Genomic DNA, 27,245 nt, shown 5'->3' on the forward strand with positions numbered 1-27,245 from the left:
ATATTTAGCTTTTGGTTTTGGGGGATTAGCTTATCTCTCATAGCATGATATTCTTCAGCTCCATCCATTTATTGGCAAATGCCGTAATTTCATTCTTCTTGAAGGATGAGTAATATTCCACTGAATATATAAACCACCTTTTCTTTATCCATTCATCTGTTGAAGGACACCTAGGTTGGTTCCATAGTTTAGCTATTGTGAATTGATCTGCCATAAACATTGATGTGACTGTGTCCCTGTAGTGTGCTGACTTTACGTCCTTTGGGTATAATCCAAGGAGTGGGATAACTGGGTCAAATGGTGGTTCCTTTCCAAGTTTTCTGAGGAATCTCCACACTGCTTTCTATAGTGGTCATACCAATTTGCTACCAGCAATGTATGAATGTACCTTTTCTCCCACATCCTCGCCAACATTTATCATTGCCTGTATTCTTGAGGATTGCCATCCTGACAGGAGTGAGATGAAATGTTAGAGTAGTTTTGATTTGCATTTGTCTAATTGCTAGAGATGTTGAACACTTTTTTTTAATATATATATTTGTTGATTGATTGTATATCATCTTCTGTGAAATGTCTGTTCAGTTCCTTGGCCCATTTGTTGACATCAGATGCTATTTTCTTGGGAAATCCAAAAAGATGGAGCTACACTGTCGTTTGGGCATATAGAATATCGTAGAAGACACAGGGCAGCTGTTTTAGTCAGTTTAAGTCACTGTGGCCAAAAGACCAGATGAGAACAATTGTCGAGGAGGAAGGTTTATTTGAGTCTCATGGTTTCAGAGGACTCAGTCCATAGGTGGCTGACTCCATTGATGTGGACCCAAGATGAGGCAGAACATCATGGTGGAAGAGTTGGAGGAGGAAAGCAGCTCGGGAAGCAGAGAGAGCCGTGCTCCACTCAGGGACCCACCTCTTCCAGCCACTCCTACATTCCTACAGTTACCACCCAGTTCATCCATTAAAGTGGATTAATCCACTGACTAGGTTAAGGCTGTCACAACCCAATCATTTCACCTCTAAACTGTCTAGTGTGGTCTCTCACATGAGCTTTTGGGGGGATAGCTCATATCTAAACCATCACAGCATCTGTGTCCTGTGATCGAGGTAGCATAAGGATGGTAACAATACACACTGAGCAGACTTGGGTAACACATCAGGACAGCTCAAAGAGAGAGGAAGGGCAAGACACGATTCAGCTCAAAAGTGACCGCTGCAGACCAGTGTCCTCAGGCAGGACCAGGCGGAGGCGAGGCTGGACACTCACGATGGCTGGCAGGAGCGAGGCCTTAATCACTGGCAGTGAGGACCTCTGAAGACTGCTGGGTGGGGAAGGATGTCACCAGCAAGTGTTTCCGAGAGCCCACCTGGCCAGTGACTGAGAGATTGGAGCTGGGGCGGTGGCCAGGAGGGGCCTGCAGGGACAGTCAGACTCGAACCCCTGTAGAAGCAGCAGGAAAGCAGGGGGTGGTCATGGGTAGGAGGTGGACTCTGTTGGGCTTGTTTGTTGGCTTTGGGAGATATGGGGGTGGGGGGAGAGGTCCAAAGGAATGGGAGTAGTCCTTCCTGTCTCTCCAAGAGGAGACAGCCACCATCAGTCAGGACAGGTGGTTGGGAGGAGGACTAGATTTGGAATGGGGACAGGGACAGGAGGTGATCTGACACTGGTTCATGCTGCCATGGCCATAGGCATGTATCGGCCACCCAGGTCCTTGAGGGGTCCAGCTGAGCCCCGAGCAAACATGAAGAGGTGCCCTTGAGTTCTGGTGTGGAGTTCGGACGTGAATGTCTCCAGCCAAGAATCTGTGGCCCTGAGGCCCCCTGGGACAGACGCACAGATCACAAGACGGGTGGTCCAGGGCTGCCAGGGCTCTGCCTGGGAGCCCTGGGGGCCTGTGTGTTTCCCCCAGGTTTGGGGGTCACTCGGCAGCTCTAGCATGAGCTCCTGGCTCAGAGGACTGTCTTCAGACTCGGAGAGCCCAGAGTGCTGGGGAATCTTGGCTGTCCCCCACCCTCCGCAGGGACTAGCTGTGCTGAACGCCCAGTGACCCAGCCTCATGTGGCTCAGAACTCCAGGAGGCATCATTTACTCCAGAGATCCTTGTCGGGTCAGGCTGAAGTCATCCTCCGTAATCACTGCACAGGTTTCCACCCTGGTGGGCCGTGACCCCTTCCTGGTTTGCTCCTTCAACCCCCTTGTGGATTTATCTTGCAACTCTTCCTTAATAAGGTACCTATATGTGAATCTTTGTTCCAGGATCCCCTTCTGCAGGATGTAACCCGAGATAGAGGTTCATTTTTATCTCAGGTAGATGAAGTCCAGGTCTAGTGTGGCAGCTGCATGGTTAGCAAGAGCTGGGCCTCTGTCTCTTTCTTACCTCCTGTCCTTAGGGTGTGTGCCTATCCTCAGATTGTCTCTGTATTATCAGATGGCTGCTCTAGCTCCAGCCATCATGTCCACATTCCAGGAAAGAAGAAAGGGCACAAGCATCCCCTGTCTACTGAAAGGGCCTCCTTTCCAACCCTCGACCAAAAGCCTCTCCCCCCGGCCACCTGGCCACTGGTCCCTGTACAAGGAATTATGAAATGTGTGCTGTTCTGTGTTTTTGAATCTGGACCCGTGGCCATCTCCATGATAAAGTGGACTGGTGGTGAGGAAAAGAGGGGACGGGGCACTGAGTAAGTAGCCTCAGACATCAGAATGGAAACAGATCACAGGTGGTGCTGCTCACAGGAGCCTGGGAGGGGTGGGCAGGAAAGCAGAGGGGTCAGGGGTGTCTTCCTGCCTTCAGACCTGACATGGAACCCCATCCCCAGGCTGCTCTTTTTCAGATGCATACCTTTGGGCTAATTGCTAAGCCTCAGTTGCCTCATCTGAAAACAGTGAGGATGGTGGTAACAGGGGAACCTAGCTCAAGAGGTACTTGTGAGGGTTCCTGGGGGCAGACGTCATGCAGAACTCTCAGCCTAGGACCCCGTGTAGCCTGTGGAATGTAGTTACTTGGGGCCATGTTATAAATGGGGGTTCAGGGGCATTTTTAAGGGCAGAGAAAGAGAAGATAGAGAAGATGCCTAAAAGCGAAGGTTGAGCCAGAGGGTAGGGGCTTGGGATTTGCAGGGGAGCTGATGAAGAGGGTCCAAATGGTACCAAGATGGATCTGTAGGATCTAGGTCATCGATGACCTTTGAAAGAATTCTGGGCACATGGCTGGGGCAGGATACTCTTTTGAAACCAGAAAGACCAGGTATGCCTGGTTTCCCAGACGAGGAGCTCTGTTCTGTGTTTGTTTTTCTTTGAGATTTGTTAAGTGTTTCCCTGTCCCACCATACCCGCCAGCAATAGCAGACGTTCGGTCCAGCTCCATTCTTGAACACCAGGGGCGTTGACCATATGGTGATCAGCCCAGTTACAGACGAGTGCTGTTCTGAAAAGGCCTCTGTTTCAGAAAGTTCCCAGATTGAAGTCAGTCGGTCTCTCTCAGACAAGTGTCTACAGTAAAATTCCTCTAGGAGCCAAGATGGAGGACAAGTCCATTAGGGTTTGTTATGGCAGGCTAAGTGCAGCGCACACCTGTAATCCTAGCGACTCAGGAGGCTGAGGCGGGAGGATTGCAAGCGCAAGGCCAGCCTCAGCAATTTAGTGAGGCCCTAAGCAACTTATCGACAACTCCCTGTCTGAAAAGTAAATTTTAAAAAAGGGTGGGAGGTGCCTCAGTGATAAAGTGCCCCAGGGTTCAGTCCCAGTTCATATTATGCACATACATACCTACATGAACAGTTTGCATGGAGGGTCTGCCTCGAGAGTGGAAAGCCAGGTCCTTATGCTGACTGATAAGGGCTTTCCATGAGTTTTGCTTTCCTGCTTCTCAAGTGTTAGTTTTTAGCAACATTTGTGTCATTTTTGTTTGCAAATCTGGAACTTAGTAGCAGAGTGAAATAGTAGAAGTTTGTCATTCCCCCGAGAGGTCTTGTGTAGGAAGATTCTTGTTTACAGGAGCCAAGGTTGGGACCTGGGATTTATTTATGTTCCGAATGGCTTAGGAACTGCTCACAGATGGGACTTCCGGTGTCAGAACCAGGTGACCATCCTAATAAAGGTGTCAAGTATTCCCTCGGTAGTTTGGTGTTGGGTGGCTCCAAAGGCTGCTCCTGTGCGGGTACCCTTTTCCTAACGATGATGATGACGGAAATCTGTCCCTTTCCTAAAACCCCGGGCAGCTTCTTGTGATCAGAAATGCTCCTGAGCTGCCTGTCTCCCCACAGTCACCTTCCCCGGGTACACAGGTCAGTATGGAAGCCCAGGGAGCTTGTTACACAGCTGTCCCTCTCCAGCCTACTAGGAAGGGGTGTAATTTACATTATGACACATTGATTGTATGTTGTTTCTCTGTGTCAATAAAATTGCACAAGATTTCAGAGGCTAATCTCCTCAGTGTGTTGAGAAGTCAGCGGGGACTTTGTGGCTTAGGGCGTGTGGCATCCAGCAAACATGAGTTAGGAGTGCAGAGCAGTAAGCTGGTTGGTGACTCAGGGAGCGCTGGCTGGGTGGACGGGAAGGTTGAGCGCATGGCCTGTCTCGGAGATCCCCTCTCCTCCAGCCACTGCTGCTGCCTGAAATGGGAAATCGCCCAGCTTCTGCAGGGTGGCAGTTAAAGTGGACGATAGTCCATTCAAAACATCCCGCAGACGCACTGTCCGAGAGCCGGGCTGTACCGAAGTCCACCAGATGGCAGATTTTGCTTTAGATAGTGTTATGTTTTAGATGAAGCCACGGTGAGGTCAGTGCGTGTATTGGTGCAGAGAGCAGTGAGGGAAGTTCTGTGGGCTTGGGGTACACGTGGTGTTGACGGTGTCACTGGAGCCACCGAGGAACTCCTCACGTAGTAGAGAGATGAGGCAGTAACCCAGGGCCATTTATAACAAATGGGCAGACCTGTCCTGTGGGAGTTGCCAAGCTGGAGGGGTGACTTCCAGCTGGTGTCACCAAGGAAAGAGGGCATTTAGCTTCGGTCGTGAAGGAGACTGGGCAACGGGGGCCTGTGATAGTCAGCCTTCCGTTACTGCGACTCAGACCCAAGAGAACCCTGTTATGAAGAGGAAAGGTTTATTGGAGCTCACCATTTTGAAGGTTTCAGGCCACGATCAGTTGGCCCTTTTGCTTTTGGGTCTGTGGCAAGGCAGCGCCAGGTGGTGGGAGCTTATGGCAGAGCTGAGGAACTTGCAGATAGATGCGCCATCAGCACACATGCTGTCACCTGGACTCGTCCACACAGCGTGATTGTAAGGTCCATTGAGGTGTCCTGAGTATCAATAATCCAGTCCCTCCCCCCCAAAAAAAAACCTGTTGTGTGCTTCGTCTGGGACACCTTGGCACCTGGCTTCTGGTCCACACAGCCATTCGCTGTGCACAGTGGGTTAGAATCCATGTTGAGGATTTCCAAGGTCTCTCAGTAATTCAAAGAAGATGCCAACGCTCAGATTTTATTTGGAGTGCCTGCCTACTGTCTTTTGGACCTGGAATATTCCCAGGCTTGGTGCTGTTGAGAGGTGGGGAGGACTTCAGATCACTGGAGACGTGCCCTCAAAGGAGATGATGGAACTGTGGTCTCTTGCATTTCTTTTTTTCCCCCATTCCCAGCCAGGAGATGAACAGGTGTCCTCCAGCATGTGTTCCCACCATGATAGGGACAGGTTCAAAATCAAAGGGTTCAACCAGTCAAGGACTGAAACCTCCAAAACTGTGACCCCAAATAAACCTTTTCTCTTCATAACATGATTATCTCAGATACCTGTTGTAGTAATGGAAAACTGACTCACACGCTATCTCAGTCTCTTTTCAGCTGATACAACAGGTGGCCACAGACTGAGTAATTTATAAAGAAATTTATTCCTCATAGTTCCAAAGGCTGTGAATTGCAAGAATCTGGTGCAGGTATGGCAAAAGCCATAACTTAGCAGAACAGCAAGCAAGCCTGTGTGAGAGAGAGAATCTTGGACCTGACTCATTATTTTTTCTTTTATAGTTGTAGATGGACAGCATGTGTTTGTTTATTTTTTATGTAGTGCTGAGGATCGAACCCAGTGCCTCACACATGCTATGCAAGTGCTCAGCCACTGAACTACAGCCTCAGCCAATGACTCATTCTTTTTATTGGGAATCTATTCCTGAGATAACAGCATGGTATTAGTCCATTCATGTGGATGGAGATGTCACGACCTATCACTTTTTAAAGGTTCTATCTTTTTTTATTATTATTTTTTAGTTGTAATTAGACACAATACTTTTATTTTATATATTTATTTTACGTGGTGCTGAGGATTGAACCCAGGGCCTTGCGCGTGCTAGGTGAGCGCTCTCCTACTGAGCTACAACCCCAGCCCAGGGTTCTACCTCTTCATACCATCACACTGTCAACCAGACTTCAACAAGAATCTTGGAGGGAACATTCCAACCATAATAATGACCTTATTGGGGAGCATGTGGGTGGGCTCTTTGAAGGGCCACAGGTTAAGCTCAGAAAGAATACCATCTCTTTGGACCTGCCATTTTTTTTTTTAAAGAGGAATTTAAAGAGCTCTAGATTTTAGCTCCTAAGTTGAGAACACCTTCCTGGCATTCATCAAATATATGTGAGTGTTGGAGTCTTCCACCTAAGGTGATAGTCTGTGGACTGTTGAGGAATTTCAGGGAGATCCCGCTGTGAAGCGTGGTGTCTTGGAATGTACAGTCAATGAGGGTGGACATCATTAACTATTCCTTGGAAGGACATCAAGATTGGGTCCTAAGAGCTTAGTCTTGTGGTTGTCCCTCTAAGATTGATTTGCTTTCCAAGAATGAGCCCGGTAGACCTCGCTGGCCTCAGAGCTCAGGAATGGAGGGATGAAGATCCGAGTACCACTTCATTTCCTAACTGTGGCCTAGAGCACTTGGAACCACGTCATGATTTTTGTGGTCCTCAGGGAAAGCAGTGCAGTGTTACAAGTTGTATTTGTTCCTGGAAGAGAACTTGATCAAAGGTAACTTTAGCAAACACAGTCTCTGGTTGATTGCCGGAAAAGTCATTCACAGGAAGAGTGGCCTAGGAACATCATGGATGTCAGTCTTATCCACCAACTGGACTTACTTTGAAGACCTTTCTTCTTCTTCTTGTCTTTGAAAACCTGGATTTTCCAGATGTTCCACCTCACGTTCTTACAGTGCATAGGGGTATTTTGTTATTGCATATTATGTTTAATTTTCAGAGGAATTATACTAATTTTACATTTTCAAGTGTATTTTAATTTATACGTATAGGCTTCCTTAGTTTCTAGAAGCTAACTTTTTGGTAGTAAGAATTGATCCCAAGGCCATGCTAAGCTAGGGGCTGCCACTGAGTTATACCCCAAACCCTAGAATATTTTTTAAAGTTAATGATGGAGAAAATTCTCTTGTGGTGTTGGTGGTTGCATGTTTGGATGGAAGAAGTTGACTTTCATAAGTTGATTTTTAAGATAGGTGCCAAAATAAAGGAGTGCAAAAATGTTCTTTTGTGGCAATTTATGTTGGGACAATTGAATTTCCACAAAGAAATAAAAAAACTTTTGTGATTCCAGGGATTCTGTCAAGAAAGGCATGATGCAACTCCCAGGAGGGGAGAAAATATTTGTAAATCAGTTTTTTGATGAGGGACTAGTATTCAGAATATATAGAGAGTTCTCATCATTCAACAATAAAAAGACAAATAACTCAGTTTTAAAGTAGGGAAAGGTGTGAATTAATATTTCTTCAAAGAATTTCTATAGATGATCAATAAAGGTCCATTAACAACTAAAAAACAAACAAACAATGAGAAATCACTAGAGTAGCTGTAATAAAAAAGACAAGACTAATAATAAGTATTGATGAGGATGTAGAGAAATACATTGCTGGTGGGATGGTAAAATAATACAACAACTTTGTAAAACATATTGACAGTTGGTCAAAAAGTCAAACATACAGTATCCCTACAACCCAGCACTTCCTCTCCTAGGTGTATACCCAAGAGAACAAAAAACTTATATATGCATAAAAACTCATTTGAATGTTTATAGCAGCAAACTGATAATTGGATAAACAAAATGTGGTATAGCAACATAATGGAATATTATTCTGTGTTGAAAAGGAGTGAGGTACTACTGATACATGCTATAACAAGGATGAACTGTGCAAACATTACGCCTAGTGAAAGCAGCCCATTGCAAAAGGCTACGTATTTCATGATTCCATTTACATGAAATGCTCAGAATCTATAGAGGCAGAAAGTAGATTACTAGTTGCTAGAGTCTGAGGGGAGGGGAGAAAGACTAATAATAAGCATAGGGTTTGGGGGTGGTAATGCAGACATTCTGGAACTGGATTGTAGTCACAGTGGTACCAACTATGCATTTTCTAAAAACTGCTAACTTACGCTCTGAGTTTTGTTGAAGGTGAAGGAAATTTCAATGAAAATGGCTACATGTAAAACGTTCATGTTTACTGGTCACACAACATGTTCAGCAAGACATAAAAAAATAAAGGATCAACTTTTTGCTACAAAACAAGTAAAAGGAGAGGTCAAAGGGAGAGAAATAGGGCATGGCCCGCTTTTCGGATATCAGTTTTTGAGTGCACCTGAGGCTATATTTTAGGGTGGCCGTACATTCACTTAACAAAGGTCATGGAAGGCCAAGGTGCCGGCGAGGCCTCGAGGGACACAGTGATGAACAAGCCCCAGGATCTGGGCTTTTGGAGTTGAGGAGGAAGAAGCCCCAGGACACTGTGGGTGATGCCTCTGTGGATCCTCGGAGAGACATGAGCCGAGAAGGAAGTTCCAAGTGGGTTTCTAGGAGAGATGCTTGTGTGTCTCCTGCATTTGGGGACAGGTTTATGACAAAAGCTAACCGGCCGTGTTGACAAGCAGAGCAAACTTGGCGTCAACGGGCCTGAGCAGGGAATCCACGATTTCTCCACTGACCACATGGGGGCCATGTGAACCAGCTGGTGTGGGGGTCGCCGTGGATGGAGGTGGTGCGCTCTTGGGGTGTGGGAACTTCAGGGCTGAGGAGGGACTGGCTGCCACCACCAGAGCATATGTCTTTCCCCTGCATAGTGCAGAGAAGGGACCTCTGGCAATGCTGGGCCAGTCTCCAAGATGCCTGTTTAAGTGCCAGTGAGAGCAGGTGGATCCTGGGAGTCTTTGGATGGGATGCCCTGCTAAAGGCACACTCTTCGCTGAAGTGTTCTAGCTGAATTTTCCCATGAGGGAACCCTGGACGAACCCAAACGAGAAGCGTTCTATTAAAATAAAATAAAATCCAGGAATAGGGGAGAAAACCTTCCCAACCAAATGCATTTTAAAGCAACAGCAAAGGATGGAAGGCAAAGATGATTTCTCACAGTGTCACCTAAGTCTTTTGTGGTTTACAGACCCATTATGTAGACAGAGTGCTGTGCTCTTCAAAAATGTCACAGCCATAAAAGACAGAAAACTGCTGTGGAAAGATCACAACTAAATGTAGTACTATCCGAGGTTGGATCCTAACCCGGGGGTGGAGAAGAGCTCTAGAAAGGACACTATGGGGTCAAATGACAAATTAGGAATATGAACCATAAACAAGATCATATTATGCCATCAATGTTCCATGGGCTGAAGTTGGTAAGTGTGGCCAGGTCCTAGAATATGCATGTTCTTACCAAATGGACACTGAAATAAGAACATGATATATACACCTTGCTTTCAGATGGCTCAAGAAATTATTTTGTGTGTGTGTAGTAGAAATATTTGAAAATTGGGAATGGAACCATCATTTGACCCAGCCATCCCTCTCCTCGGTCTATACCCAAAGGACTTAAAAACAGCATACTACAGGGACACAGCCACATCAATGTTTATAGCAGCACAATTCACAATAGCTAAATTGTGGAACCAACTTAGATGGCTTCAATAGATGAATCGATTAAAAAAAGTGACATATATACACAATGGAATATTACTCAGCAATAAAAGAGAATAAAATCATGGCATTTGCAGGTAAATGGATGGAGTTAGAGAAGATAATGCCAAGTAAAGTTAGCTAATCCCCCAAAACTAAATGCTGAATGTTTTCTCTGATATAAGGAGGCTGATTCATAGTAGGGTAGGGAGGGGGAGCATGGGAGGAATAGATGAATTCTAGATAGGGCAGAGGGGTGGGAGGGAAAGGGAGGGGGCATGGGGTAATTAATGATGGTGGAATGTGATGGACATCATTATCTAAAGTACAGATGTGAAGACAGGAATTGGTGTGAATATACTTTGTATACAGCCAGAGATATGAAAACTTGTGCTCTATCTGTAATAAGAATTGCAATGCATTCCACTGCTGTCATATATAAATTTGAAAAAAAGAATATCTATGACAAAGCAAGTGGGTAAGAACTGTGACTCAGGGCATGGGGCCATCCAAATACTGTTAGTCTCCTAGCTTTTATATAAGTTTCCAATCATTTCCAAATAAAAACCCGAGAAAGAGTGCCCACGAGTGAAGAAGTCAGCTTGGAGCCTCCGTCCTCGAGGCCGGGAGCGTGGGGCCAGCTTGCTCCTGCAGCCTGTCCTGCTCTGCTTGTGGTCACTTCTCTCATCCTCTGCATCCTCTCAGTTGGGACCAAAAAGTGCAGGTGGCCCCAAGGAGAGGGGCGGGTATGGGGCAGACAGGAGAGGAGGGGTGGGGACAGAACCTCAGGTGGAGACGGTGCTGGCGGCTCTGGTCTCTCCGGGGTCTGGGTACTTGTAGTTTCTGCCTTGCTCTTTGCAGTTACTCCTGTGACCAGAGGCTTGACCCACTTTTCTTTGTTCTTTTATCCAGGAACAGGGGAAAGAACTTTCCCCGCTGAGTATGTTTTACAGTAACAGGGGAAGGTGGGAGACAGATGTTTTGTCACTGTGTCACCTAAGCAGTCTTGGATGGTTGACAGACCCATTATGTGGACACATTCTAAGGCGCTCCTAGCATAAAGGCACTTGAGGTGCTGGGGGGAGAAACGGTGGGCACTGTGGGGTGGGGCCAGGGGGTAGAGGGCAGGTCAGCCTTCCCTGGGGGGCTGAGCTTTGAGGTGAACTTAGTGCAGGATAGATGGAGCGTGTCCTCGGTGGGTGTGACAGCGACGCTGGCCGAGGGTTGGCATGGAGTATGATTTCTGGCACAGGAGGAGGACAGCTTGGTAAAGGACCAGAAGAGTGCTGTTATGGCCTATTTGTGAGCCGTGTGACTTTGGAAGAGCCAAGTAGGGGATTCATGGGGGTCGGGGCATTTTAAAGAAATGGAACTGGAGACGTGGATGAGTCAAATGAAGACCCTTGTGTTCCTGACTGAATTTCTTCTGACAGTGGACAGTAGTTAATATTTGACCCATTGTGTCACTTTGTGTCCCACTCCTGATACACTTTTTTTTTTTAATTGGTGTTTTATGGTTATGCATGACAGTGGGACTTACTGTTACATATTCTTGCATGCACACAATGTAACCATAGAACTTGGCCGGCCAAATCTCTTCCCTAGCACCACCCCCCCTCCCCTCCTCCTCTCACCTGGTCCCTTTCCCCTACTGATCTCCCTTTGATTTTGATTAGACACCCCCCCCCCCGGCTTACTTTGCATTTTTCTCTCTAGCTTTCACATATGAGAGAAAATGTACCACCCCGACTTTCTGAGTTTGGCTTATTTTGCTTAACACAATGGTCTCAAGTTCCCACCATTTTCCTGCAAATGACATACTTTCATTTTTCTTTATGATTATATAATACTCCATTGCGGTATGCATACCACATTTTCTTTATCTGTGGATAGACCCCTGGGCTGGTTCCATCATGTGGCTATTGTGAAATGGTGCTGCTGTGAACATGTCGCTTCTATGTCTGGACAGCTTGGGGGTACACTGCAATGGCTGGCAGTGACATGTGTCTGTTAGAGCCTTGCTACCCAAGTTGAACCCTAGACTAGAGGTTTTGGTATTACCTGGAACCGGCTGGAAATGTAGAATCTCAGGCGTCTCCCAGGCCTTCTGAATCAGCCTGCATTTTAACAAGATCCTCAAATGATCTGTCATTTGAGAAGTGCTGTTTTTAGAATTGAGTTATCCTGTAGGTGACTGTTTCTCAGAGCAGCGTGGTTAGAGGGTACCTGCACTAGAGACACCTAGACGACTTGTTAAAAATGAGGATTTCCTAGGGCCATTCTTGACACCCAGACATCTGTATTTTGGTAAAATCTCCTGCAAATTATGATCATCGACTCCCAGGACTGAGCTTGGCGGCTGTGATATGGAATCGTGAAGAAGTGGTTTCTAATTGAAATCACCGGGAAAGGTCATGGGGCCCTTGTTCATGTCCCCCCAGCCTCCAGATAAGTGCATTAGGATCTCGGAGGGAGGGGCTGCAGCATGGTATTTGGTTAAGGACTCCCCCATGTGACTGTCAGGAGCAGACAGGATCGAAAGTCACAGCCCTGCAGGATTTTAGGAAGTCAGTTTTGAAGGGATAATTTCAGCCATCAGGTAGAATCCTGAGGATAGCCAGCAAAGACCTTTTGAGACAAGATTTAAAAGCAGCTACGTGCACTTTGCCACTCTTTTTTGTTTCTCAGTGGGGTTTTCTCATCTTTTTTTTTTTTTTGGCATTGATTCACAAAATGAATGGGGAAGAAGATTTAATCCTGTGATTCTGAAAGGGGATGATTTTAGCCTCCAGAGGACATTTGGCAAAATCCGCAGTGACTCTGGATTGTTAACTGGAGGTGGGGCACTACAGACCACTTACCTGGGAAGCCCGAGGATGCTGCTCAGCATCTCATAGTTGCTCTTGTGTTGCTTTATGAAGATACCTGAGGCTGGGTAACTTATAAAGTAAGAGGTTTATTTGGTTCATGATTCTTGTTCCTGAAGGGTCAGGGCTGCTTGCAGAAGGGAATTAGGAAGTGAGAGGCTGGGGAGAAGCTATAACCACCTTCTCCAGCAGGAATGTACCCGTCCTGTCCTTCCAGACAATATGGATCCATTCATGAGCTTGGAGCCCCATAACCCCATCACCTCCCATTAAGCCCCACCCGTTAAAGGTTCTGCCACCTCAGCACCCCCACACCGGGGCCGAGTTTCTGATACACAGACCTTTAGGGGACAAACTGTATCATATATCACATGATAGCAGTATCCTACAGTGTATGGGGGCAGTTCTTCACAGCCAAGAATTACAGATGATGCTGAGGATGTAAATGTCAGCATTGGGACATCTTGTGCTAATCCAAGCACCTCGTGGAGGGTGGGAATCATTCCTGAAGTGCCTTCCTGGAGAATCTTGAGGATAATGAGCCACTATTAGGAATGTGAATGCAAAGTATCTTTCAGGTAGGCGTTCTGGGGAGAGAAAAGTCTTGACAGTCATTCTTTTTTGGCAGATGCATTGACTTAGAAAGGCAGTTTGGTGGTGGGCTGTGTTTGCAAGGATAAAAATAAAGTGTAAGCAAATGAAACATAGGTCATGAAATAAATTAAGAAAGTGACTTTTCTCTTTTTTTTTTTTTTGAGATATATACATGATGTCTTGGAGTGGTTCCTGATTTAAAAAAATTAGTCCCTTTTTTTGTTGTTGTTGTTGCATTTAGGGTTGGTAAAGGCTCTATTTGTGATGAATCTGTTCCATTGAGGGGAGGATTAAGATGTAGAAATGTCAAAAATATGTGAGGGAATGTCTCTGGTCACACCTGGCAGGGGCTGGCTGGGAAATGCTGGGATGGCGGGGAAGGAACGAGGTGCTCAAGGTTGGGTCACCAGGACTTTAGTGGAGCAGGAACCAGAGGAACAGAGGAAAACGGGTGGGCAGTGTCTTCCTGTGGTCCTTTGTGTTTGTGGAGAAATGGGTCCAAACCAGCAATGGCAGCTCAGCCCAGCCGCCTTGTTGCCTTGACCTGCACGTGAAGAACTGGAGGGAAAGGTGATGCTGTGGTCCAACAGCGTGCATGGTGCAGGTGTGGGAGGAACGAGGACCTGCAGGTGGGTCGGACCCCACCTTTCCATTTCTAGACAGGGCTGCCACGTGGAAGAGGAAGTTCATTCTTCAGCGCTGTGCTGGCTACCATACAACCCGTTTCTCTGACCTCTCATCCTTTGTATAGTGCCTATTTCTCTTCCTGCCCTGTCCAATGGCTTGTCCAGTAGATCTTGCAAAGCTCACGTCAACAGTCTCCCACATCTCCACGTGAGGTGGGTTAGGTGCGCCTCTGGGCTCAAACACCCTGGGCTTACCAGTTAGCCCCTCTGTCCCCCTGTGATTGTTGGACACCAGGTTTCACTGACTCTGTCTCCCCAGCACGTGGGCACTCGATCCGTGTTTGTAGAATGAGGGAGAAATCAAAATTCTTTCAAGGGAAGCAGCCCCCTTTCCTTGGTGTAGTGGGACTTGCTGATGGGAAAGCGCTCTTCCAGGAGGGTCTCCAGATGTCCAAGCCTGGCAGCTTATGCAGCCCTCATCCTGCCTCCTGCTCCAGGCCTCCCAAGTGCACTTGTGTGGAAGGGACCTATCCCCAGAGGTTCTCAGGGCTGTGAGATTTGAAATAGTGAGGGCAGTGGACAGGGGCTGTCATGTGCCTTAAACTCTGAGAGGTACTGGGGATGTGCTGACCACTCTTTGGATCCTCAGCACCTTCCACACAGCAAGAGTTTTCAACCCAAGGCCACAGTAGTGTTCGCTGTGTGCAGGTCTGACGTACAGCCAGGCGTCTCCTCTGACTTTCCCTGCATTCCTGTCTGTCAGACTCTTACAGGACAGATCCACCCAGCCCAGTTCTCTTTCCTAGAATATGCGAGTTTTCAAGTGGAAGGCCACCCCTCCCCCACTTGGTGTTAAATCAGGACTCAAAGAAAAAATAAACTTTAATCAGCTTTGAACGAACTCAGTGAATACGTTTTGCTTAGTTTTTGTAAAAAACTAAAAAAGGAAAGAAATTATACTCAAAAGTAAATTTCAGAGGTGATTTTTAAGACATGCTATTATGCAAACATTTAAGCCCCTAGGCAGGTTGGAGAGGATGGTAATGTAATGAATCTACATGTTCTTATGCCCACCTTTGACAATAACCTGCCTGTGCTTGTGTTGATTTTTCTATATCCCCCCCCCCTAATTATTTTGAAGCAGATATCAGAATATCATTTCGTTGAGGATTACCTTTTCCAGCCATTGCCTTTAAAGTATAAAGCTGTTTGCAAAGAACAGGGAATCTGCAGAAAGCCCCCTCGGGCACAGTCCCTCTGGGCACTAGCAGTTGGGCCAGTGTCCTGTGATGGAGGCCATGGGGGGACTGGCTGATGAACCCCCACCCCAAACCCTGTTAGAACGGAGTATGCTTTTCTAGTGATGGAAATCGGACCCTCTTAACCTTTTCCACAAAGGGAAAGATTGGTTTTTCATTGTCAGCAAAATCCTGCTTCTTTTCATGAGAACATAAAAGGTATTTCATTTCCTCTCTGATTAAGGTATTTCACACATGTGTGCGTGCATGCCTACTTATATGTTACTGCGAGTAACAGCTGCGGCGTGTTACTCGATGGAATTTTATATTTGTAGATTGCACCGTAAGACCCCTGCCCAGGTGGAGAACATTTCCAGTTCCCCAGAAAGCACTTCTCAAGAATTCCAACCTCATCCCTGAACAAAGGGCACCACTCTTTGGATGCCATCAATGAGTTTTGCCTCTTCTTGAAACTTCTAAAAGTGGATTCATTGAGTACAAATGGACTCTTTGTTTGCTTTGGCATCTTTCACTCAAATAATATCGGTGATATTTACTCGTGTCTTGTGAAACCATCTTTGTTTTCGGAGGCAGCGGTTTCCAGTGGTGCAGTGCCACATGAATCTGCTGCTTGTTTACCCATTCGGTCACTGCAGCCGTATTTATTGAGTGTTTCCTCTGCGCTGAGATCTATTTGAAGGGCTTTAAGGGAAGTAGTTAATTTAGTCTTCTAAGTTAATGAGTGAGTTGGCCATTGTGATTATTCCCTTTATGGGCAAGAACCTAAAACTTTGATTCAATAATTGTCCCTGAAATCATACAGCTGACACACGTCAGAGCTGGTTTAGACCTGTCGGCTGGTTCCAGGCCAGCATACGCTTTACCACCTGCCCATCTGGGTCTCTCCGTTGCATGGTGTAGAACGTGAGCTTGCACATCCTTGGTTGGATCCTAGGGACCTGCAGACCCAAGGAGCGATCTGTCCTTTGGAGGGAGACACACACAGAAAGGTCCGGCTGCCCAGGCCAGGTTGTTCAGGCTGCGGCTGGAACCTGTGTGTGCAGATTCCCTGTCTCATCTTTTTGGCATTCTTTTTGGTGATGGTAAAAGCCTTTGTTTATTTCCATTGCCAGCGGAGTCAAATAGGGCCAAATATTTTCTCTCTCTCTGCAGATTGCCCTAGGGTTTTTTTTTTTTAGGGGTGGGGGGGGGGACCGGGGATTGAATTTGGGGGTACTTGACCACTAAGTCACACCCCCAGCCCTTTTAATGTTTTATTTAGAGACAGGATCTCACTGTGTTGCTTAGGGCCTCCCTAAGTTGCTGAATCTGGCTTTGAACTTGCAATCCTCCTGCCTCATCCTCCCGAGCTGCTGAGATTACAGGCATGTGCCACCATGCCTGGCTTTCCTAGGATTTTTTTATTTCAAATAGTAGCAACTAACAGAAGCCCCAAAAGGAAACTGTGGCAGGATATTGGGTAACTCAGTAGGGAGGCTGGGAGCCAGGCCCTAGTGCTGAGGGTGGTGGTGTTGTGCAGCCAGGTGAATGCTTAGGAACCCTTTGAAAGGGGTGCTATCCTGCTCTCAGTGACCTCTGAGCCCTCCAGATGCTACTACCCTCACTGCCCCTGGCCATGTCACCCCGTGTCCACAGGTGGTCTCTCACTGGCCCTGGAACTCTGTAGCTATCTCTGCAGGCACAGAGGCCCGGGAGGAAAGTCTGATTGTCCCAGTGTAAGCGGTGTCTATGTTTAGGCTGTTGGTTGGAAGCCACTTCTGGCCCCTGCTGTTTCCTACAGCAGAAAGGGGAGCTGCCTTGCCAGCTGATCGGTGGCTGGGCTAGAGCCGATCCTTGTTCCATAATCCTTGCAAATTGGTAAATCAAAATGTAATTGCCTGAGCCAGAGGAGGTCGGAAAGGAAGTCGCTGCCCACGTTTCCAGTTCATAAGTGCCTGTGAGCCATGGTCCCATACAGGAAAGGTGATAACCGTGGGTGTTGTCAGCTTGGGGATTCTATTCAGAGAAAGCCTTCACTCCTCTCAAGTGGAAAAAGATTACTGCATCGCCTTTTGTCTCTTAAAAACAATGTTTATGTTTTTTGCAGAAGGTAATGGAAGGTTTCTTTGGCAATCCCAATCGGTAAATGTCACTTAACTTCAAAAAGCTTTTGTCACGTCTTGGAAACAGGGTTAGGGTGCCGTACAGACACAGGAGGGGGTGACAGGCTTCCGCTCACTGCGACTGGAGTGGAACGCTTGCTCTGGAGGCGCCTGTTGAAGTAGGGGTGGGTTCTCCCCTCGCTCACTGCCACTTCAGACTGCCCTTCCCCTGGCGCCTTTATCCACATGTCCACTTCCCCCTGTGCAATGAGCACCCCGAGCACAGAAGGGCAAGAGAGTAGGCAAGTCCTGACCTTGTGAGACTGAGAGTGGTTGAGACAGTTCAAGCATGGATTATCTCACTATGTCCCGTTCATTGGTTTGGAGGGAGTGAATCACCTGAGTGGGGAAGGATGCCCCTGTTTCTCGATGTTGAATGTCAGTCATGTCGTCTTCTGTAATTTTTGTTCCATCAACTCTGTCCTTTTCAAAATAGGCAAGCTGTGAACAATCAGCACTGAAATGCTTCATATTTATAGCTTACATATACTTAACATATACTATATGTATGTAATACAGATATATGATACATTATTTATACATGTAACACATCATGTATAAATATGTAACTGTAAAACATTTACACGTTATATATCATAAATGTGTAATCATATTACATTTAATATATATTACATATATATTATATATATACCAATTAAGTGTAATATCTTACATTTATATTATATTACAACATATTTATATGTATCAGTTATGATATTATAATAATATATATTATAATTTGTATGTACACAAATTAAATGTAATATGTATTAAGTATATAACAGCATATTTATAAACATATTTGTAAATTAAATGTTATATATCTATACACTATAGACTACAGATACATATGTAAATATATACACATAATTCATATATGTAAATTATATATTGTGCATGTATTATAGTAATATACAAATTATACATATGATTATATATTATATGCTATGTATAATGTGTAAATATATAACCAAAATTTAGTCATGTTTATATATTATATATAATACACATTATGTTTATATTATTTTAATGTGTGTTTATATTTCCCTTGATCTCTTTCTATATAAAACTGAATTTATATGTGCTGACTGTAAAATTTTTAAATAGTGGCAGCTTGTTGATTTTTTTTTTTAATATTTTTTAGTCGTAGATGGACACAAGACCTTTATTTTATTCATCTGTTTTGTGTGGTGGTGAGGATCGAACCCAGGGCTCACACATAGCAGACCAGTGCTCCACCACTGAGCCTCTGTTGATTCCTTTTTGGTCATGTGATGTTTCAAAGAGTTGAAATTCTGGAGAGAGGACACTGTTGGAGGGCTTCCACTCCCGTGGTGGGTGGGTCAGGAGGTGGGTGGTGAGAGAAGGAACGGTGTGGTCGCCCTGAAGGAGGGACGTTTGACGGTGGCCGAGGCTGGCTGGGCACAGAGATGCACTTCGTGTACCCTGGTGGGGTCCTGGGATTGATGGTCAGGGATGCTGTGTGAATGCAGCTGTCACCTGATGTCCTATCCAGGGCAGTTAGAGCCGGGTGCCTCCTTGCTGCTCTCTTTCCCACTCTATGCTCCTGCACGGGGTGTGCGAGCCCGAGGCCTGTGGAAGAATTTCTTAGGAATGTGTGCCCAGTAGCAGAATTCATGGCGTGGTACATCCGAGGCCATGTATCTTCCTTCTCTGACTCGAGCCAGCTTGCTCTCCACAGCGGCTGCCCCACATCTGTGTACCCATCAACAGTCTTCTCTGTTCTGAGACTTGGATCTCAGTCCATTTGTGCTGCTGCAGCACAGTGTCACAGACTGGGTGACTCTGTTCATAATGAACAGAAGCGTATGTATTGACTGACAGTTCTGGAGGCTGGAAGTGTCTGTTGAGGACCCGACCTTTGCTGCCAAGATGGCACCTTGAGCATGGCACCCCAAAGGGGAGGCGCTGTTCCCCACATGGCAGGACAGTCCGTGATCAAGAGCCCACTTGCCAACCCCTTTTATTTGGGCATTAAATCCATCCTCATGGCCTCATCACTTTCCAAGGGCCCCAGGTTTCAAGGCCATTCTATTGTCGGTGGTTGTGAGTTTTGTAGGAGTCGGACAATTAGAGGGTAGCGTCTGTCGTCACAAAGTAATGTCTCAGTAAAAACTGAAGAACAGGCGAGTACCAGAAGGCAGTTTAAAAATTTAAATATTGTCAATGAGACATGCACATCCTTTAAAAAGTCTAGAGAATGGGTGTACATTTACTAGGTACCAGGTTTGCTCTTGGGGTGATGAAAGTATTTTGGAAGTTGACAGAGGTGATGGTCACACGACATTGCAAATGTGTTAAATGGTTGATTTTATGTAACATGAGAGTCACCCCCAAAAGGTCAAAAACCGGCAAAATACAGAATAAAAGTAACAGGCCTATGCCCCACCCCTCACCCCTTCCCACTTCCCAGGATCAGCACTTTGAATATTTTAACATTCCTTCTAGCATTTACCACTATAGTTCTAGATGAGGAGTGTCCCTGGATGTCTGTAGATTAATCTATTTTAAATATCATTTGTCGGTTTACTATTATTATAGATGAGCTTGGCTCTGGGACTCTGTCTCCTCTTCACCCTCCCTTTTTTTTTTTCTCGCACTAAACTAATACTCAGTCTTCATATTTTTATGACTATGTAAATACGGTTCACCATTGAGCACGGGATTTTAATATGCAACTCTCCCCTGGAGTGAATAATAATCTTATTTTACTTTCTTTGCATAGCGTGTTTGCAGCATTTGCTGAGTCTTCTCTCTAAAAGCCTTAGTATATTTTCCATGTGGCACCAGATCCCATGACCTGCCCCCCTTACCGTGGTCCTCTGTCCCTGAAGACTTTTCTACCTGTGCTCCAGGTTGTGGCATCGAGAGGCCCTGCCCAGCATCATTGTAGGACTTCCCTCAATTGTGACATTGGTGACCAGAATTTAGCCTCCTGTCTCTGCCGCAGAGCAGGAATAGGCCAGGGCCACTTCTTTGATGACCAAAGGACTGAAGAAATGTCTTCTCTATGTTTGGTGGAGGGTGGCCTTTAGCTGCTTCCTGACTGCAGACTCGACTTGATTCTTCTCCCACACGAGGTCACTCGTTGAACACATCTCAGAATTCCAAGTGGAGAATTAACTTCATTCAGTTCTGGGGAGTTAGTGGGGTTTTTGTTTTGTTTTGTTTTTTCCTACCTAGGAGGGTCATCTCCTCTGGTTCCAGGAAATTTTCTTGTATTTTTCTTTAATTTCTACTCTCAAACTTGTGATCCTCCTGCCTCAGCCTCCTGATCTTTTTGGGGGCGGAGAGTACCCAGAGTACTTAACTGGGGAGTACCAAGGGTCCTTAACTGCTGAGCCAAACCCTCCGTCCTTTTTATTTTATATTTTGAGATAGAGCCTTGCTAATTGCTGAGGCTGGCTTTGAACTTGCGATCCCCCTGCCTCAGCCTCCCGAGTCGCTGGGATCACGGGTGTGCACAACTGTGCCTGGCCCCCTGGCACCTTTTCATACCCGGCTGTTCTGTGTTTTCGGCCTGTCTCTGGATGGTTGGCCTGGTCCTCAGTCAGCATGAATGTTTCATGAGCAGCGCCAACTGAGCAGAGCCAAAATGAAATGATTGGCTTCTGTCGCTCTCCCCCAGCCCTGCTCCTCCCCAGCCTTCCCTTTCTTGCTGGGCGCCGTCAGCGATGAGAAAGCTCCCTTGGAAACATGAGCCAGAGCAAGTCCGTCCTTTGCTTAGGATCCTTGAGTGGCGTCCCTCTGCTTTGAATGACTCAGATGGCTTCCCAGGCCTGTGCACCCTGCGTGAGGCTTTATCCATCTGCTTCTGCAGCCACAGCTTTCCCTCGTTATCCTCCAGCCCCAATTTTCTATTCTTTTGCCGCTGTCAGGTTTTTTTTCTGCCCAGCCCAGGGCCTTTGCATTTGCTGTTCTCTCTACCTGGAAGGCTTTGCCCCCAGGTTTTCCTCCAGGCGGACTCCTCCTTGCCATCCTTCAGCTCTGCATTCAGTCTCAGATGCCTCCCCTAGTACCCCTGCTGCAGGCTGCCTCCACCCCAGGCATACTGTGTCCAGAGATGGTTCTTGCTTCTGCAGAACTTTGAACCTGCCCCAATTCAGCTCGTCTATTGGACTCGCATGTGTGTCACTAGGATTGTGTTAAGAAGTTTGTGCGATGGGTTCAGTGTTCTACCTTGAGCATCCAGGACTGAGCTTGCACACACGAGGCATTTTGATAATCAGAAACCAAATCTGTGAAGAGAATCCTGGAAGCTGAGAGCCAGAACTGGCTCCAGAGGACCTGTCTGCCATTGCTTCAGGGGCCCCAGGGATCACGAGTTCAGCACCTTGGTTGGGTTCCTGCTGTCTGCCTAACCCCTGAGACCCTGGCCCCAGGAACCTGGGCTCAGGAGTGCAGAGTAGTAGAGATAGAGAGGATGGCGTGGAGATGCAGGGTTCACCCTGGGCAGCCTTCATTCTCTGAGAGATTCAGACCTGGACGCTTCTCAAGGGCTGCTCACATTCTGTGACCTTGCCTCCTTCTGTTCCACCCCAGGGGGCTCGAGGCACACTGTGGCTCCTCTTGCTCTCATCTGCTACTCACTGTACACACCAGTCCCTATTTGATAGTTAACTCCTTTCTCGGCAGCTAGGAGAGTTCTAGAATGCAACTTTCACCATGGCAGATTGCCTGTGGCCCCTCTATTCAGCTGAATTCTATCTGCTCACTGAATGCGGCATACGCTAAAGCTTCAGAACATTCCAAAGTAGTTTCTTGAAAGCTAAGTTTAGTTTATTCCTCAAAGGCCCAAAAATAACACCTGTCACATAAGATTTCCTTTGTGGCATTTTTTTGGGATGAGACCAAACCACAGTGTGCACACTTGCACACATACATGTACGCGTTCACCTTCTTCCACAAAGATATTATATGTAGACTTCTGGATTTCCTCTATTTGTGCATTTCTATATCTAGTGCACTATTAGGACCCAGCCAAACTTTTAATTTTGCCCCGTTGTACCATCCAAATAGCAAAGGGCAACATGGAGCCGCTGAATTGCAGAATTTCGGAAGGTTACTTTAACATTACATTTGAATTGCTTAATTTAATTTTCACTTTGAATCTGTTGCTAAGCAACCAGGAAGACAGGGCAAAATCAGCAAGGCTAATTTGGTTCTGTTACTAGTATGTTAGCATCTCTTATATTTACATAGACAGTTGGTTGTAAATACACTTTAGCCAATGCAGGTCTCTGTTCTGTTCAAGGAAAATAGTTGGTTCTGAAGCTATAGCGAGGCTTTGTTTGGATTGACGGTGCTTTCAATCTACTCGCTCACCTTAAGGGATCGAGGAGTTACCTGAAGTTCTGCACTTGTATTGTCACCCGTTGTTAAGCAAGGGGCCCAGCTTGGGAGTGACGTGCACAGTTGGAAAGTAGTGCTTCCCGGACCATGTTCCCCTCACCCTTGTAGATCTAGCCTGCCTGTTCCCCAAATCCACTTAAGTCGATTTTTTTTCCTTGTTGGAATGCAGAGCAGTTAGCTATCAGTCTGAGAATAGGTTAGAAGGGGAAAAATAGGTCATTGTATTCTCCATTTCTTACTATTGATGAAGATTGACATCGTTAGCTCCATTTGGTCCACAAGGTAAGCTATATGTCAAATGACAGGGCTGGCGACATCTTTTAAACAAAGACATCTAGTTATTAAAGAAGTTATCCCGGTCCAGTCCAGATGACACCCTGGGCCCTGTGTCAGAGATGGGGCGTTCTGGCCAGTGGTCTCATGGTTTGTGGTTATTCTGGACGTTCATTCTCATCGGGTTGGTAGAAAAATCTCTGTAGTCAAGTTGCCACTGAGACATTAAATGACCATGACCTGTGGTTTTCAGAAGAGACGGAGGGAGCAGCCCGTCTTTTAAACTGTTTTTTTTTTCTGCCATATCCTTTGTTTTCCCAAGAACTAGCCAGTATCTTTCATATGCATTGAAAATTACTTGGAGTAGATGGATCAGATTTCTGATAAAGATGAATATCAGCTTTCCTATATTTTATGACTGCCCTGACTAGGTGGAGATCCTGAGTTGATGAAGGAGATAATAGCCATAGAGGAAGTACCTTTTGCTGCTACAGTTAGGTGCTGTTTCACTGTTTTCCTGAATACTATTGAGAATTTGGTCCTGGAGCACGTGGTTAACAGTTCATTGATCATGACTGGAAGGAGGAGCCATCTGGAGTAGAAGGAAAGTCTTAGTGTTGACGAACTTGACAGCAAATGAATTTCTCTAATTCTGAGATATTTACTTGGCTGGAACAATAGCTAGGTATTAACCTGTGAAAGGTCCTCAAGGGCAATCTTTCATAATGAGCAGAGAAGTCCTGTGGGTAGTTCTGACCTGTTTTCAAGGTGCAGTTTTTCCAAATCTGAGTATTTGCTTGAAATTTATTAATTTTACTCTACAAATACTTAACCATTCAAAAACCCAGGATGTCAAAATGTAAGCTCTTCAGGAGGCAAGTGTCAATTTTGGATATTAATTTTCTCGGGAAATTATTTCTGGACGTATTTTCATTGTGCTTTGTTTTATTCTGTGCTGGGATTGAGCCAGAGCCTCATGTGTGCTGAGCATTGCTGGACCACTGGGCTAAACCCCCAACCCACTGTTTTTTTTTTTTGTTTTTTTAAAATCTCCATCCCAGATTTGGGTGAACATAGTCCTCAACTCTGTGTATGTGTGTGTGAGTGTGTGTATGTACTTTTAAAGCTACATATCCATATTATTGCACTAGTATATTGTACACATTATAAAACTAGTGAGGCAGAGTGGGGTTCACCATGGTGATTTGCAAGACCGCATGCCTATTGATACTTCACACACATGCTATAGGAAGGATAGAGTTCGTCATTAAAGACAGGGTCTTAAATGGTGATTTTTAATTTCTGGATGACTTCTATTCAGATCTGATTAGATCATCATTATTTTTACCTTTTGAGTGGCTGCAGAAAACTGGGCTCAGTTCTGCTTTTTCTTATTTCTTGGGCTTGTACCCCTCCTATCTTTGATGTTTTACTGTTTTAAAAAAATATATTTTTTAGTTGTCAATGGACCTTTATTTTATCAATTTGTATGCATTGCTGAGGATGGAACCCAGGGTCTCACGCATGCTAGGCAAGCACTTTACCACTGAGCCACCACCCCAGCCCTGATGTTTCGCTTTCTTCACATAAATCTTTGGAAGCCACTGGTCCGTGTTGGCTGTGCTACCTAAGACACTGTACAAAGTCACATGAGCCCAGGCACCCTGAGCAGAAGCACAAAAGGATATTGATAATGAGGGTCAGCAAGGGCACACTCTGTCTCAAGGGAGGGAGGTGTTTTCGCTCTGCACCCCAGGGGTCCTCTTAACCTGACACTCTGCCCCAGGAGGCCTAGGCCAAGTGAAGCTGTTACTGTTGCATCCTTTAAACTCTAGGGGCACCAAAGAGACTGGTTTGTGCAGTGAGAATTGGCTGTCCTTCTGTTTTTCCACTAAGAAGTGAAGCAGATGGGGGGGGCGGTTATTAAGAACACTGGATTTGGACATGGAGCCCAGCTGTGCCAGTGGCTCTGTGACAAGGGATGATTGACTTCCTCTCTGTGAACCTCAGTTTCCTAATCTGTGACCTCACACTGTGGTGGTGAGAATTTAAAAGAGAGCTATGTGGAGGGGTTTTTCAGCATTCCTGAAGAGCAGCATAGGTGATGATACCCTACGTCAGTGCAGGTGGGAAGCCTGGGTCCTTGGGTCGCCTCTGGGCCTCCATGGTAACCATTGCCCTTTGTCACTTTGCTCCTAGACTGCCTCTTCAAGCTGTGTCCTATGAATCGCTACTCGGCCCAGAAGCAGTTCTGGAAAGCCGCCAAGCCAGGGGCCAACAGCACAACCGACGCAGTGCTGCTGAACAAACTGCACGTAGGTATCGGGATGGCCGCGGGCCACTGTGGACTATGGTCGATGGTGACCTTGACTGGTCCCTGGGTGGTGCCCGAGTACAAGGGCTGGCACCTGGCTCAACCTTCCTCTCCAGCTGCTGGCTTTCTTATGTTCCTTTGTTAAAGGGGTACGAGGGAGAGGACCCCGAGGAGAGGCTCATTGTAGCCCTCTTGAGATGTCTGGGAGCCACTCTGGCCCCAGCCATCCCCTTTCACGGGCAGCTTTGGGCACTAGAATGGCTACCAGCACAAGATCATGAATGCGATCTTAAGCAAGTCTCACAGCTATTTTCCAACTCTGTTCCTTACCTGTAAACTGGGGATGATGGTAATATATGCCTCAGGAGGATGACCTGAGGATTATAGGAAAAGTGACATAAAAGGCACATGAATGATGCTTACTAAACTTTGACTTTTATCATTATATTTATCCAATTTGTCACCTAAGCAATGTGCTATGCCACTGCTGATGGGCTGTGTGACTACAGCAAGTTTCTGTACCTCTCTGAGCCTGTTTCTCTTGACATGATTTCTTTAGTACCTGGCGCTCAGAAGGTAATCTGTGTGGAAGTTCTAGATGTTTAGAAGGCGGGTCGGATGGACATCCATTATTGTGGTGTTGAAATTGCCACCCAGCTCCTGCTTGTCATCTGTCATCATGTTCTTCTCCACGTCCCTGTGGTCTTCCTAATGTGCTTCATTCCCTGGTTGTCCATCCCTGCCAAGGAAGTAACCAGCATGCGGCATTTTGCTTGTTGCTGTATGTCCCTTGTGCCTACAGCATAGTAACGCATAGTAGGCCTTCAAATAGGTGAGTGAATAGAGGTGATGGGCTTCACTAGAGTAGCCGTGAGCACCAAGGACCTTGCCAGGTCCCCCAGGTCCGCCTGCCCTGTTTGTGACTTGATAGGACAGTGGCCTAGCCAGCGGCGTTCACTAAGGTAGGGGCTGGGTGGAGGTTTGTCCTCTTCATTCAGCACCTGCTGTCTCACGAGGCGGTCATACAGGAGGGGTGAGAGCCCAGGTTCCTAGGCTCAGTAAGCTGAAGCCCCTGCCTGAGGACATGCGTTGCACCAAAAATAAGTGCACACTTCTTGTGATTTGCAAGACCACATGCCCAGACCCTGCTTGACCCTCCAAAGCTTCTGAACTGCCTTCCAGCCAGACTTGATTGATTTGAACCCAGGGATGCTGAACCACTGAGCCCCATCCCCAGGCCCTTTTACTTTTTTAAGTTTTGAGACACAGCCTTGCTAAGTTGCTTAGGGCCTTATTGAGTTGCTGACAGATGAGATTTAGTTCATTTTTTTTTTCTTTCTTTGAACACCCCAGGATTATACCAGTCTCTTGACCTTTGCACCCACAGTGTGTCCTGTTGGGAGAAATCGTCTCCTGGCTTCTCTTGAGCAGGGACCTTGCATCGTTCCTGACTCACTGTGCCTCTCATCTTGGCAAGCCACCCCCGCCAGTCTAAGATCTGTCCTGCCTGTTTTCCTCACTGTTTATACCATCCCCAGCGCTGATCATAGGCTGTAGTTATATTTAGTCATTTTTTAATTATCGGTCACTCATTAGAACAGCAGCTCTACAAGGTCGGGGGCATTGTCTGTCTTGTGCACGGTCACTTCCCTGTTTGTGACTTGATAGGACAGTGCCTGGCGCGTAGTCAGAGCTTTGGAAACAGTTGTTGAGTGGGTGAGCACTGTGCTGGGTGCTGGTGACAGAATAGTGACAGTCTCAGCCCTCTGGGAGCTCCTTAGAGAAGAAGGGGTCAAGGGGTGTGCTGCGGGTGTAGCTCTGTGGTACAGCACCAGCCGAGGAGGCACCAGACCCCGGGCCCCAGCCCCAAA

At 46.4% G+C, this 27,245-nt stretch overlaps 1 protein-coding gene across 1 annotated transcript in view; it reads left to right on the plus strand.

The window, feature by feature from the left end:
- Itpr1 (inositol 1,4,5-trisphosphate receptor type 1) overlaps positions 1-27,245 on the plus strand; it is a 307,500-nt gene that overhangs the window by 89,397 nt on the left and 190,858 nt on the right. The window contains exon 5 of the mRNA XM_077793448.1: positions 25,260-25,375. Within this exon, the coding sequence (XP_077649574.1) occupies positions 25,260-25,375 (116 nt within the window). The remainder of the gene's footprint in view (positions 1-25,259; positions 25,376-27,245) is intronic.

The sequence above is a fragment of the Urocitellus parryii genome, chromosome 16 (assembly GCF_045843805.1).
Source record: "Urocitellus parryii isolate mUroPar1 chromosome 16, mUroPar1.hap1, whole genome shotgun sequence".
In the NCBI taxonomy this organism is placed as follows: Eukaryota; Metazoa; Chordata; class Mammalia; order Rodentia; family Sciuridae; genus Urocitellus; species Urocitellus parryii.